The 16188-nt window shown below is 35.3% G+C and overlaps 1 protein-coding gene across 3 annotated transcripts in view; it reads right to left on the bottom strand.

The window, feature by feature from the left end:
- Nucleotides 1-405: 405 nt before the first annotated feature.
- The window catches only part of LOC113234768 (alpha-tocopherol transfer protein-like), a 40358-nt gene continuing 24575 nt past the window's right edge, over nt 406-16188 (bottom strand). For 2 of the 3 annotated variants that reach the window (XM_026470239.1, XM_026470238.1), the window contains exons 3-7: nt 7776-7935; nt 6692-6947; nt 5000-5110; nt 3966-4102; nt 406-1752 (exon numbers count right to left, since the gene is read on the bottom strand). In XM_026470239.1, the coding sequence (XP_026326024.1) occupies nt 1623-1752; nt 3966-4102; nt 5000-5110; nt 6692-6947; nt 7776-7935 (794 nt within the window). In that variant the 3' untranslated portion in view covers nt 406-1622. The remainder of the gene's footprint in view (nt 1753-3965; nt 4103-4999; nt 5111-6691; nt 6948-7775; nt 7936-16188) is intronic. The other variant, XM_026470240.1, reaches the window with a different exon arrangement.

Genomic DNA, 16188 nt, shown 5'->3' with positions numbered 1-16188 from the left:
GTGTTTGTTAATTATTTACTATGTTTCAATTATGTACTATGTTATGTATTGTCTATTAAAAAGAGTTATGTTCCTACGTATATCCTTTTCATACTAGATCCATATGGGGTGGTACACTACTTGTCCCGTTAGATGGCGCATGCATGCGGGTGCTGTTGGGCTGTCAAACTCAATTTGACAAACAAAATTTCAAGTGAAAGTGTAAAATAACGTTGGAAATAAATATTGTATTTTTTTATTTCACGCCAACCACATCGCCGCTGAAAAACGAAAAACCATTAGACATCGGCGAACATCTCTAATTTAAAGTCGATGTAAAACTTTCCAAATGGACCATGGCAATTCAAGTCCAGGAGGAAGACGCTCAGAAAGTTGGACAAAGGTAACAGAAAACAAGCGTTCGAGTGCTTTACATTGAGATTTATTTTGTACAATGAATTTGTACAATTAATTACATTTACACTTACATTACAAAACATACACACACCCTATAACGTAATAGTGTAGCATTTTTACACAATCGAGCATTTTCAGATAATCTATATACCGCTCTACGTAAAAAATCGAAACTATAATTAAAAACCTAGTACAGTGACAAATTAATTCCAGCAAATTTGACGAATTCTTAAATCACCGGGTCTCAAGCTAGAAAATCGTTTTACTATGATCAACGGAACTCACTCCGGGACACTTAGGAGTGGTCGCTCCACATGATTAATATCACTACTTAAAATTGTTGCTGCAATTGTGTCTCGGATACAAACAGCTTACAGTATCACCTTCAACTACATGTATATTTCAATCATTCTTTTCTCAGTATACCTTCTAAGATGATGGAAATTTAAACAATAAATTAGCATTTTGAGGCTAAAAGAAATACGAAATTATGTTACAAAAAAACATAGAACACTACCACATAATTCATCTAACAATTATCACAAATATAAAAATGCTTAATACAAAAACTTGCAAAATATTAAAGAAAATAGTAAATAGAAATACTCAAAATGTAACAGTAGAGTGGTAGATGCATAGTATAATGAAAGGAGTAGTGTAACTTATATGCCAATTTTATTTTTTGGTCATTTTCTGTTTTTAATCTAAACAGCCTTATCTTATTTACTAACATTACGCCGCCCGAATTTTGTGAAAAAAAATAAAGAAACAAACAAAAACAAAATAAAAACATAGATGGCAAAAAAATTAAGTTTGTAGTGTTCATTGAAGTGACCAAGTGACGGGTCGATCAAGTCGTGCGTCTGGTGGTAAGCGACACGCCTGTTTATAACAGTTATGCTCACGTTACTTGTTGGCGGCTTAAATAGGTAAGTTGGCAGTCTAAGGTGGCTACTAATACAAGTAATATAATAATGTGACAACCCTACGCTCCGAGAGACGTGTACCTATTATCGCGCCGAAGTTACACTACTGACCTTATTATACTATGGTAGATATATGTGACGATGCGCAGGCAAATTACCTTAGCTTAAATTTTTATATGAAGTCAATTCATGCACCAAATTAATGATTGCATATTAAGTAAGTAGCTACTTATTGTGGTACTGACCGTAAGTTATCTTTGCGTGCGTCTAAACATACATACAAGTATTCCAGAATATTCGCTAATCTAGAGCTAGTGACCTAAAGGATCCAGGAAGGTCTTTCACTTTGTCGGTACGCTCGTCCCTGCAGTTGCTAGGGCGCAGACCTTCGTCCACCTCCCACCGTTTGTCATTTTTGATGAACCAGTCCCTGTAAACGCCAGAATACGTAAGTGATGAGAGGGTGTAGCTTGTAGCAGTGGGTAAAGGTGATTCCTGTGACCATAAGCACTTACTGACTTTACACTAAGTTATGTACATTTGTGAATGTTGGAAAACGTGTACAGTCCCCAACCAGCATCGGGCCAGCGCCAGCGTGGTTGACTACGTCAAAACTTTCTTTCTTAGAGGAGACCCGAGACTAACAGAATGGGTGATAACGTAATGACGATGAGAAACTGTTCTGACGTCCATGCTGGCTGAAAACTCCGTAAACTTACGTGTCACAACTTTAATTAGTACTTAGTGGAAAACGCAGTATAGCCACTCCCACGAATAACGAAGGGCCTATATTACAAGCTAGAAACAAATTTAAAGAAATTTAGATTTTCCGAAAACTTTTTCGGCTGTTATTGAACAGACTTTGTTTCATTTGTTCGGAAACACGTTACGATTTTTTTCATTACGTCATGTAACGGTTCATTTTTTTGACACATTGACATCGTTTCCCAATTTTCATTTCTCCTACATTCCGTTTGACTAGTGCTTGAATATACTTTTGTATGCAGCAAAGAGAATTTAAGCACTACGTTTAGTATGCAGAAACATCTTACTATAGTCAGATGTTTCTGCGTACAAAAGTATATTTGAAAAAAAAAAAATATAATTCTGAACATATTATGACGAAACAAAATCACAGTATTAAAACTTTTTACTTTACATATGTACAGAAAAATCTATTAAATCTATAATTTTTGAGTTTCCTAAAGACCTTCAAGTTTAAATAATAAAATAAATAAATAAATGTTTATTTCAGTAATACAATTAACTTTACATTAACAGTGGATGGTACCCCTTTTAAGCTTATCAAGCCTGTGTCAGTAGTCAAAGTCAAAGATCATTTATTCCATACATTGACTTACAATAAAAGTCAATGATTCCATAGGTAAAATAAATTTACACTTCAAAACGTCACATTTACATTCGTTCACTACGCTGACTACCCTAAGAAGAACGAGCAAGAAACTCTAGGGATTGCTCTTTTCAAATAAACTTTAATGCTATGGAATACACTTTGAATCAAATTTGTGTGGATTCTGGAGCCGTGTCGTCTTTCCGTACATCTTTATCTAACACGTAGTCTTCAATTTTGTAATATGACTTTTCGATCAAAATATTTTTAATCTAGTTTTTAAACTTAGGAAATGAAAATCCTAATATAGCATCGGAATCTTATTGTAAAAACCTATACTGTTCCCCATAAAAGAGTCGTTTACCTTGGTTAAACGAAATAGTGGTACCATGAGTTTGGACTTAGCTCTAAGGTTAATATTATGGATATCTTCTTTCTTATTGAAATTATGCATATTTTTACGGGCATATAAAATATTTGAGTAAATGTACTGTGATGCCACAATCATGATACCAGTCTCCTTAAACTTTTCTCTGGGAGAAACCCGAGAGCCTAGACGGTACACAGAACGAATCGCTCGTTTTTTCAATACAAACATGGTTAGAATATCTGCGAATATAATATCTGTATACAGAATTTTACTATAGTAATCTTAGAACAACTAGTTTTGTAATTGCTCAGAATTAACGTAGCTAGTTTTGCAACAAAACAATGATAAGATGTTATATTTGTTATAGTTGTGTTAGATGGTATGTAGTTTTCCTTTATACTCTTATCCACGTCTTAAACCATCAATGTATCTTCATTATCTGTCATTTCTTGTTCTTCGGTCAGATATGATTGTACTTGCCCGATAATACGAGTATACAATTCAAGAATTTCGTATAACGTATAAACCAATCTTCTCCGAAATGTTTGACGATCAAGTTTTTAATACGTGAACACGAGGGACCTTTCGGATGACAAAATAATAAATACCAAACAAAATACCGGATTTTGCACGAGTTTATACTCACTAAAGCAGCATTTTTAGGTTGACGATAAAATGGCAACTTTTGAAAGTTAGTTAAAACTAAGAACGATAGCGACTTTTGTAAAAGTAGTCAACATTTGACACTGATTTGTTCAGAAATACCAAGTGTTGGCACGTATTGTTGAAGTATTTGAAATTATTTAAAATACCATTACCATTTCATGCCAATAAGTAAAAATCAATAAAAATGTCACATAGCGCTGTTTGAAAGTGGACTACTCAATTATTGAAAGTGGAAGTTAGCGATAAAGATACCAACCTCTTTGACTCAATCCTCTTAATCCATAGTCGTTTGATCTGCTCGATGGAGCCCGCCTGTCCGCCATACTCGTTCGGTAACAATTCTTGAGGGATGTCCTTGTACAACGTTGTTGAATTCGGCTCATGGAATTTTATCTGTAAATGAAAGTATAATTGACAACGACCCTCAAGACCCTACCGCTTAAATGCGTTGCATGTCTAACACTGAGGATCAATTAACGTCTATGGTGAAATACTGAGAATATCAAAAACTGTACGGGATCGACATTTATCATGCTTTCCACATTGCTATACAGCGACATTTTATCACGCGCACGAGAATCAAGGCCATTGATCTTTCGGTAGGCTTCAACGAAGAAATTACGAAATTAAAACTATAAAAGTGGGCCAGCACCACAAATCACAGTTGTTAGGAGTTCCATATCCTTTTTGCGTAATTTATGTACACACTACGTTTACTACGATTTAGTCAAGGCATGGGCGAAAGTAAGCAATAGTGACAAATGCGAAAATACTGACAAGTTTGACTTGGAGCCTAAAATTGGGACGTGAAAATGGTTTTGATATCAATGATTGCCACATGAGGACAATTTTAATAGCAATAGACCTTTTCGTGAAAGATTTCGTCCAGGAAAGTGCCACCTTATCCGTTTCTGCTGCCAAGCAGTAGTGAGACCGTTACTGCGTTCGGTTTTTTTGGTATCGTAAAAAATGAAATGATCTGAGCCAACATTTTTTCCTCCGTCGTCACAATCCTTAATATGTCCCACTGCTGAACACGCAGCCTGCTCTTAGAAGACAGCTTAGGAAATAGTCCGCCATGCTGACACTATTCGAACCGTGGGTTCACACGTTTTCTAGGAGTTGTGAACCTTCTTCGACGTGCAGGTTTTGTCACGATGTTTTCTCTCAAACGTTCTCCCAGTCGTTCTCCCAGTTGCTCTTTCTTGTACAAAGGTTCGTTAGTTTTCCTTCAAACCTTCTCTGTATATTGTGGTTTTTATGACGAACGATAGTACAAATAAAGCTTACCAATTTAGCGACCTCGGTCTTGATAAAAGGTTTGAGAATGGCGTGAATCTTGCCGATGTAGGCGGGTGCATTGATTATGTGTACTTGCTTCAGCCGGATCGGAATGGCTTCCTGGAACCGAAAACAATTAAAGATACTTTAAAAAGAAATTATTCTTAATTATCATTTATTTATAATATTTATTTACTTTTGAAACATGGTGATGACAGATGATATAAAGCGACAACCGAACGGTGACTGGTTACAGGGGCTCTAATCTCCGACATCGGTCCAAAACAATAACTGTGAAATAAGTAATAATACTCGACAAAAATAAATGACGCATGATGCGAATGAAGCTTCATACTTGACATTTGTTGTTTGATTTGGTCGAGTATTACTTATGAGAACGAGTGTAGACCCTAGAAACGAGAGACGTTTTGTAATGAGATGGGTAGACGACATCATCAAAGTAAATGGGTGTGTAAATGGGTGAGATATGTTTTCTTCAGTAAAATTATTTTAAATTGTATATTTACCAGTATATTTGGCAGAATACTAGTAAAAGCCCTTGTAAATTTGTTTTGTAATTATTATTTCTTTGATTTAATCGATGTTAAACTGTTATAGTTTTTAAATTTCCAACCGTTTCTGCTTTGTCATAAAATCTAAAAAAAATGTTTAATTTCGAGGTTTTTCAATAAAGGTTGAGTACGGCTGTACTGAGCTGGTGTTGACAGTTAATTGAATTCCTACTTTATATCTCGTTCATAAGAATTAGGAAATAATTACTTAAATAGAAATTTTATATTCTCCCTTTTCTGTTGCGCTAAATGTGAAGATGTGTGTACTTTCCAGGCGGACTCTGAGGGTCACATTCTAGAACTCTACTCAGTGCTCAAGTCAGGATTTGAGTATGGTTTAAAACACTCGAAATCATACTCAAGTCCCTGCCATTAGGGTCGTATTTCCAGTGCTTGAAATCATACTCAGATCCTGACTTGAGCATTGAGTAGAGTTCTGCGATACGGCCCTGAAAGTCTGATATAATTTATACTCTCAAATTCATATCTATTGCTAGATTTTTTATCACATTTTTTTGTCATATTAATTGCCATTCATACAAATAATATTCCTGGGATATTTGTACAATGCTAACAACTTCGCAGAACTTACTAACATCATAAACAACAACTCAAAGACAAGATATTTCGAGATTTTTACTTAGTTCTCTAAAAAAGAAGCGATCATATTGGAGCGGTATAAGGTACACTTTCGTTTATTGTAACAAAAAAAAAATTATTGCGATAAACAGAAAATAGAAAATTTGTTAAAATTAAGTGAAATAAGACTTAAAAAAAACGAAATACCACTATATCGATAATATTACAAGTGCGACTTATTTTGCACTCCAAAGCAGCTAAATAAGGAATTTTGCTACGATTTTCGAGGTTATTAGACCATAACCTACAAAGCGAATATGGCGGACTGAACGTACGTACCGTATTTATTGTTCTGTGGGCACTGAATGAGGAGGACCCGGTTTCAATTCCCGGAAGGACAAATTTGCTATATTAGTTCTGTGTTATACCCCAGAGTGAATAGTACAGGAAACTCCCATGTTTATGATTAACTAATTATTTTAAAAGGGAGATGATAAACATTATGAACAGAAACCTTTACTGTCAACGTCACTATAAAAAAGGCACGCACCTGTGTATAAAGCATATATTTCCTCAAAACAGAAAGATTGATTTTCCCTATGAACTTCAGTGAAACATTGGCAGAATCGAAGATGGGTATTTCTCCAGCAGGAATGTCGTCGTCTTCAGTCAACCTGGTGTCTGCCAGCATGAAGAAAGTCTTCACGGCATCTATGAAGTGGAACAAGTCCAGATCAGGAGTGTTGAGTCGGTAGATGAAGCATTTGTAATTTTCCTTTGTTTTGTTAGGAAGCGGGATCATATCTCTGAAACAGGAGGCACATACTTTAGTTTTATTATGTTAGTCGGAAAAAAGCTTGACTGCATGCAGGAGGTCCAGATTTGACTACACTATTAAGCACAGACCTACTTAAATATCATTAACTAAATTCTGTGTGTCGGGTTATAAATTATACGATTGTAAGTATAGCTGTAGTGTCCAACCCGAACCCTCATTGGACAATATGGTGGAGAACCAGCGGTATGTGTTGTTATGTGCACCAGTGTAGTACTAACGAGCACCAGAGAAGTGCCTTGTAATGTCCACAATTATAATTTATTATTATATTATTTATCATTTTAATGTTAACCTGTTTAATGAAAAATAAACCATATGAATTACGTAACAATAGTAATTACTTACACTTCATTTCATTATTTGAAAACTTCAAAAATATTAAATGCTATTTAATATCCATAACTGCGAAATATTTCACCCGGCCCGGGAATCGAGCCCGAGACCTCTACGTGGCGGTCCAACGTAGTAACCGTTCGGCCACGGAGGTAGTTAATTTACCGAGGTCAACGATCAAGTTGCTGTGTCGCGACTACTATGTACAACGTCATGTTAACGTACTTAAGCGTTTACATTACCTTTAATGTGTTAGCCACATTGCCCTTTTTTAGGTCAATGTTAGCCACCAAAACGAGACAAATTTAATGTATTTATGCAACAATTAGGACCTCTTGACGTGACATAATTTCTCGGAATAATAAAAAAATACCCGAATAAACCTGCTCAGTTCTCCTCAACTGTTAGTTCTCTTCTTCGGTACACATGGTTTTTGTGTGTTTTTGGCAAACATATTACTTACGTAATTTCAAATACGCGTCGGACCTCCGGCGCCCATGGGTCGCGGTTACAAAACAACTCCGGCGCGGTCGACCTGATGGTGAAAAAGAAGTCAATGGTGCGCTTGGTGCGTTCTAGGCTGTACTTGCAGCTCGACAGGAAACGGCGGAGCAGGATATCCTCTGGAAAGAAAAAGAAAGAACCTAAGACTTGTAAGGAGCTAAATGGAGCTGGATAGGATTTATTGCGAGGGGTTTTAATGACAGATGGTTTAAAGATTTTTATTGATAATTATTATGTTAATTATCGGGTATGTATTTGATAATTATTATCCATGCTGATCCATAGTGTTGCATCTTTAATGTTTGACTAAAACTGAAAAATAATGAGAAAACTGAATAAACATGAAGAAAAATATTTTAAAGATGGAACACTCTCGATCGAAAAAATTCCTTCGATCCGGCCGGATTCGAACCGACGTCTTCTAGCATACCGTCCCAGACGCTATACCAACTAAGCCATGGAACGGACCAGCGGATTCGGAAATATTTAATTTTTTTATTTTGATATTTGACTCATTTGGATACGTCTCTGATGCAAACACGTGGCACAACATTGCTAGTGGTAGGATTTTGTTGTTTCAATTAATTTTATAAATGTCATTTTATAAATAGCAAGATAATTATCATGATAATTATCGATGACAATTATCACTTCGAACTCGGATTTGAAGCGACAGCCGAACGGTGACCAAGAATTATCACAAAAACGTGGAATGTCCTGCATTGAGACAGGTAGATGACTTCGTCAAAGTAGCGAGTCTTAGACGGGTAGGGCATTCCCTAATAAGCATTCACAAATAAGGGAGGCCTATACGCAGTAGTGGATGGATATTAAAACATTGCAAAACTCTGTAACATTGCCGCGAGGACCCTTAATAGCAAATCTGACCCATTCCAATTCTTAATGTGTTTTGTTCCTTTGTTTAATTATTGAATAGTTAGAGTGCATTGTAAAAATGAAAGTGATAGAAAACCGAGGCAATCTTTGTCAATGAAAAGGAAAGTTTACAATATAATTTCTTAACAATAAAGCTTTTACTGCGATCCGGTAATGTGTTTCACTCCCTACATCTTCTATTAAATTGGTATTAAATTTAAAGTATTGTAGAAAGTTTTTGAATTGAAACTCTACGTCGTGTCGTATCGAATAAAGAGAAAGCTCGAACGTTACATAAAGAACTTGACAATTTTGTTAACTTAGGAAGGTAAACAAACTTTAATTAGATATTATAATAATATATCCTAGGCACCCACATCAGTACCTGGTCTCAAATTAGGTAATACGCACTAATGAGTGTTGTTACTTTACGTTTAGGTACATGTATTTTTAACCGATTTCAAAAAAAGGAGAAGGTTCTAATTTCGTCTACATGTTTTTTTTGTACGTATGTTACGCGATAACTTTACTAACTTTGTGAACCGATTTCAAAGATTTTTGTTGGAAAGAGGGTACCTCTGTAGTGGTTCCATTTAAATTTGAAGAAAACATTGAACCTGGATGGCAAACTAAGGGATGAACCCGGTTTCAATAAAACTTGGCAAATAGACGTAATTCCACAAACTAATAAGGTCGTTTTTTTTACAAAAAGTAATAATTGTATTGCACGTACTATTGTAACCGCTATTAGTGTATGTACCTAAATATAAACATTTATAACAATAACGTAGTGTTACGTCTTTCAAAACAACGCGGAACTCTAAATATGCCTCTTTTAAGGGTGGCAAACCGACTTCAATATAACTTGGCAAATAGATGTTAGTCCACGAGAGGTCGGTTTTTTAGTACTCTGTACTGACATTATGCCCCTGTTCTCTGATTATTGACTAAGCCATTGGGAAACGTAGTCAAAGCAACACATTTTAAAAACATTTACAAAACAACAATGTTTTCGTAAGAAACCATTGAAGTCCTAAGAGGCCATTAAACTGAAAGTAACAATTGATTTAAACGTTAAGTTAAAGTTAATTGTTACATTCATACGCCACGAGGCGTTAACTTTAGCTGTTGCCACATCAAACTTAACTGTCGAGAACTATTATGTGTCAACAAACGTAATACTTGCGCGTGTTTTTTTATGATACCAAGTGGCGAGACGAACAAGTCGTGCGCCTGGTGGTAAGTGACACGCCTGTCCATAACAGTTGCAGTACCACTCAGCGCTTTAAATCACAAATATGTGATGGACACTGCCACTGCACCCGTCATCCTGTAACATAAGTTGACAGGTCCCACGCGCCTGTAATTTCACCAACACCCTTACCCTTCAAAACTGAGACACAGCAATGCTCATATTATTGATTGACGGCAGAAGAAGTTGGCAGTAATTCCCTGGACGAGCTCTTTCACTAGGGAGCTCTACTGCTTCTAAGAGCCTATGCACATAGCGTATTTTATACGTGCCGTAAACGCGCGTAATCTGCGCGTATACGCGCCACAGACGCGCTGTAGTGAATCGATTCAAAAGCGAAGCAAGAAGCTTATATAGAATTTCATGTAGTTGCTTCATTTCAAAAATTAACTGAAATCAACAAACAAAACTAAAATTTAAATTATCTCTTATCAAAATGCGCGATACTGTCCGTCTAAGGCGAGTATATAATATAAAATAATAAATACGCCGTTGGCATAGACTCTGAGGTAATGTTATTAATATTGGTTAATTATTATATTATTTTCCACGTAACATCAGAAGATTGTGAGTTTGTAATCTTTCCGCAATTTTACTAATGTATCGGACGCAGACATGGCTCCAGGTGTTTCCACAGATAGTGTTAGCCTATTGTTTGTCTATGTTTATGTAGGTAGTTCACTACTGTACATTGGACTTTAAGAATGTATTGTTGATTTGTTAGGCAAAGAGCGAAGTCACAATGACGTTACTAAAGGGTGACGATCCTATTTCTATATATCGACGTGCAAAAGTTTTTACACAATTATTTTATTAGGTTATAATGTGGTGTACGTATACGTAGCCTTTTTTTTCACGCACAAAGACAAATAATCTATTTTAACGTAACTTAAAGAAAAGCATAAATATGGATTACTCACGAAAAATTGTACAATTCTAATTTTATTTAGCAAATTTAGCAAATGAGACGAGATCTCGCCACAGCCGGCGTAAGTGTTCGTCGTCGTAAGTTGTTGCTTGTTGCGTAAGCCTATTTTCGATTGTACTTGTACATAGTCAATGCAGTCTATTGTAGTTAGCACTTCGTTCGTTGACCTTTTCAAAGTGCTAAATTGAATTCAAAGTAGCTTTTACTTGCGCTGTTGCATGATGAACACCGGGTATGACCAATTTTATGTGACGTATGTATGTAGTGTATGATTTAATGCCGCTCGTAGGCGAGGAGGTACAATTTCAGTGTTTTATGGTAGATGTTTCTATAATGGGTCCCAGGTATTTTGTTTCTACTTTCATCATGCGAACAACCTAGGAGTGGAATTCATTTCCCAACGATAAAACTATGGTACTACTAAAAATACCCGTCCGATGCAAAACGCAGAAGCGGGGTTGGAGAACTTACTAGGTCCTTTACTACACATTGTGTCACATATTTCAACAAAAACTTAAAAGTTGGCTTTTTTACGTTTTGAAATTTATTACGTTTTGTAAAAAGTCATACCGGGCCTCGAGAAATATTTATATGGCCTACATTTATTTCTCTCTTGAATTTGGGTGTAATTTGTGGTTGTCTATGTGTGTGTCCATGACACCCGCGATACAGGGTTTCCCTAGTGCGGGGTTATGAGTCTGTGTCGTCATAACACAAATCTGCGGCATACCTGTTTTGACCTTTCACTAATTAAAGAATTATAATGTAAAGGTCAAGAGAGTTACCAATCAGATGCCGTAACTAATGGTTGGTTTCTTGGCACATTACATATACTATATACTTGCAATAAGAACGGCCCAAATTCCAAAGCGTCAAGTTTGATCTGCTCTTGACTGTACTGAAAAGTAATAAAAGTTAATTGCCGGCAATAAGTACTTTATTATTATTGTCTATTAGTGTAATTCAGGCTTAGGTAGTTGACCTTCATAAAAAACGATCTACTAATTATTACATATATGTGAATAAAAGTAAACAACCTTGAATTTCAAAATAGTTTGTGCATCCGTAATTGCGTGTTACAACTACAATATTATATGAACTTGAATCTAAAAATAGAAAATGAATTACTTATTATTCTCATGATATGAAGTAACGGGACGGGACTGCACGCTTCATGGTAAGATACACGCCTGTCCATAACAGTTACAGTGCCACTCAGAGCTTTAAATTACAAAGATCTGAGGGGCACTACCATTGCGCCCGTCACCCTGAGACAAGTCCCATGTGCCTGTAATTTCACCAAAACGTGCACTAAGAGATCTGTGGGGCATCTGAAGTTTTACTAACATCCTTACCTTTAAAATTGGACCGCAGTAATGGTCACATTACTACTTGGCGGTAGAAATAGGTATGGTGAGAGTGCTTCCCTAGACGAACTCTTTCACAAGGAGCTCTTCTGCTACTATTCAAAGTTTGTCAGTTAAATAAACAACATGACATAACAATTACTAGTAGTAGTAGTAGTCTTTTCATTTAAATTATTATTACCTTTATTAAGATAACATTTATTCAATATTTTACGGTTGGCGAAATATTATTTGCACCAATTCGTATTATCGTTTCATCTTTAGAATACAATAGGACATAATCTCAGTACAGAGTACTAAAAAAACCGACCTCAAAAGTACGTGGAATTACATATAATTACCAAGTTTTAAAGAAAACGGCTACCGGAAAGTGCGCAAATACGGATTCATCCCCTGGTTCGCCACTACACGGAACTTGACACAGGAGATAATAAAAATCGGTTCTCACTACTTGAAATATATGGAGAGAGAAAAACGCCTTGAATTGGAGAATAGCAAAATCAACCATTAAAATAATTGCTCCTTATAATAAAATTTAGGCGCTATTTATAAAAATGAATCTTCATGCGTGAAAAGCCACCCTTAGAGGTGGATGATTTTTTTCAAAATTAAATGGGCGCACTATGGAGGTACCCTCTTACCAACAAAAAAGAATCATCAAAATCGGATCACAAATACAGGAGTTATCACGTAACATACATACAAAAAAAAACATACAGACGAATTGAGAACCTCATCGTTTTTTGAAGTCGGTTAATAAAAAGAGTGAGCCGTCTCATTAACGCACGTGTCATCTGTATGCAGCAAACAAGTACAAAAGTGAGACAAAACCACTTAATCGTACAAAATATATTAATTTGTGTTGTACACAGCATAGCGCATCAATCCCGTTTTAAATTCAATTCTATACTTCTTTATATGATGACGATAAAGTGCAAGCTTAAAGTGCATTTGACTGTACATTCTACAACAAATTTATATTCATATCGACTTAAACCGCTAGCACCGAGTTTAAATTATTGACCGATTTGTCAGTTCATGTTTCCGCGACCATGTTTATAGTATGCATACTTAGTTTAGTTCTGATTATAGTAGTGCTTTTGTCACACGACATGTATCGAGTATATAACCAGAAATAGAGGTGAAATAAGGACGATGCATCCATGGTAAGTCATCAGGCAAATAGGCCTTATATCACTTTTAAATATCAACTCTCGTTTGCTCTGGAATCACAAATTGGAAAACTGAAATAGTACAGCGCCAACAACTGACCTGTGTGTACGTCTCCGTATATTCCAAAAATATTCTGTATTTATTATAATAAAGATAATATCTCTAACTATGGAGGGCTATTCCATTCGATGGTGTGGGAAAAACAGCAAAACATCTAATTACAAAACAAACGAAATCACATTTCATCGGTAATTAAATATTAAAAATTATAATTTTTAAATTATCGTCCATTATATCAAAGCTTAAGTTAAACCTGTCGATTTGAAGTGAACAATTTGTTTCGAATTCGGGTTGGCCAATCTGAGCGCAGTTGTCTCTGTAATGATTTGGGAGAATAGTTTTCAAACATATTAAATGACATTTCGTCTCTACTTCTGGTTATATACTTGATGCATGACAGTCATACAAACATGAAACAAATTTATGTATATATTAAATTTTATAGCTATTTTATTTAAGTATAATAAGGTTATCTGCTAATTTAGCTTGTAGAATCTGTAAACTCATCTTGAAAAGTTGTCATATTGCAGATGTTGCCTTCTTACACCATGGTGCTATATTCTATAATATAATCTCTACACTTATTTTGTATTCGTCTTCTGTATAACCGTATACAATTTAGCATCTATCAATATCTGTATACTTATCATGTTTAACTAGGCTATGGATGTAAATGAACCGTGGTCAGCCTTTGCGGTGTTGGTGAGAACCGAGGAAAGAGAACCTGATCAGTGTGATGCAATTTGACCATGTGCTCTATCCTTTTACTAGTGGACTTATTAATTCACTCGACTGATTCGTTTACAACACCGATTACTAACGAAGAATAAAGTTCTAAAGTAAATCATTGATAAGGATCAGGTGAAAACATATTTTTCTTATGATCTTTAGTAGATTATGTTGTCAGGATTTACGACAAGAGCGCTTCTACTTCTTTTTGCTTATTGGGTCACGTGTTGTTATCAAACATTGTACAAAAATATTTTTTTTTTATGGATAAAAAGTGTTAATGCGTTCTCTTCGTTTAGGAAAATTCACGAATTTAATTACTAAGAAAAAATCCGTCGATCCAGCTGGAGTAATTTCACAAAAATAATTGATCATCATGGAGGTCAAACGTCGTGACATTCAACAAACTTAAAAATCACATTTTTCTGAGCAAGTTTAATAAAATAATAAAAAAGTTGCCTGGTGTGGTTGCCTCAAAGAGTTGTTCAGAATGATATCTAAAACATGCAATTTTCGGTGCCGAACATTAATGTGGACATAAGTAATTAATGAGATTAAAAATAACTGTTAGAAAGTTAAAAATAGCGATTGCAAACGCAACGTAATTTTTTTATTAAAAAAAAGGCACTTAATTGCAGAGACCTAGATTTCTTCAACTTCACAGTAGGAAACAGAATAGAAATTAGACTTGCCGTTATGAAAGCTATTTAGACCTCAATTTCGAAACGTCGAATTTTCAAGTCGTGCAATAGAATGGGACGACGACGTGACTTTCTTAATCAAGAAGTAGGAAAGGTCATTTATTAATTATGCGCATGGCGATAATTTTGTACAAGTATATCATTGACTTCTTTGTTTCTTCTTGATTGTCGCGTATATTTGTACTTTCAAAAACAGGTCTACAGGTTTACAGGTCCTATGGTCTCGTCTGACACCATTCAATAGCGATTTTAGATCCGAAAAAATAATTATGAATGCAAAGATTCAACATAAACTGACAGTTCAATAATCATAACAAACTAGTGGAGTAATGTCACAAAGAATAAATTAATGTCATGTAGTGAAAAATAAAAAATAACTAAACCAAAAAACAACTAATATACTAATATCTTTTTACAATATTTTTACTAGCAGTGGCGCTCCTTGTGCTGCCCTGTACGAATTCTTCACAAATAATTCTACTGCTTCAAAACGTGGTCAACGGTTCCAAGCCTTGTACCCATGACTTAAATTTGTAAATGTTTAATAACAATAAAGAAGGAAAAGATTGTGATGAAACCTTCATGACCCGGTAAATCGATCTTGGTTCTGCCTTCTTAGTCATATTCTTGCGTTTTTGTAAAATCAAGTCCGCCTAGTTACAGCAAGACCACAAGACCAAGACCGACCTTGCAAGATGATCATGAAGAAACTATAGATACTGTTAACTCAAAGTTAAAATGCCCTGATACATAGATTGCATAATCATCGTATGTAAACAATCTTGAGATGTCTATTTAATGAAATACACATTCATATAATGATTATTACTTACCTTCAAATACAAAATACAAATAACTTAGTTTTATATAAAATTGCATGCCTATTTTTATACCTATTGATTTGTAAGTATATATAAATTATATTTGAATAAAAAGATGTATCAAGATTGTTTACATTTAGTTAAGCACCTAAACAAATCGACTATAGTTGTCTATGATAAAACATCTCAAGACTAAATGATTCGCTCTGGACCTTTTGGAGGGAAAAGTGTCTGTAAATATGGCCGCCACAAAGAGGATAGGCAATTTGAGGCGGCGTAATTGGATTGACTCGGGATTCCTTAAAACGGGCCGATACGGGTATTTTAGTTCGAGATTCGTATAATTTCGCGTTTTAATCTTCGATTAAGGCACAATAGCGCTATCCTATTCCACTTTAAACTAGATTTCACAAAATAATTGAAAGTCAAAATAAAAACACTTTTCCCTCCAAAAGGCCCAGAGCG

Source organism: Hyposmocoma kahamanoa, unplaced genomic scaffold, assembly GCF_003589595.1.
Source record: "Hyposmocoma kahamanoa isolate Upper Pololo Valley unplaced genomic scaffold, ASM358959v1 86, whole genome shotgun sequence".
NCBI lineage: Eukaryota > Metazoa > Arthropoda > Insecta > Lepidoptera > Cosmopterigidae > Hyposmocoma > Hyposmocoma kahamanoa.
Note: the sequence above shows the minus strand (reverse complement) of the source record. Positions and strands in the feature narration are given on the sequence as shown.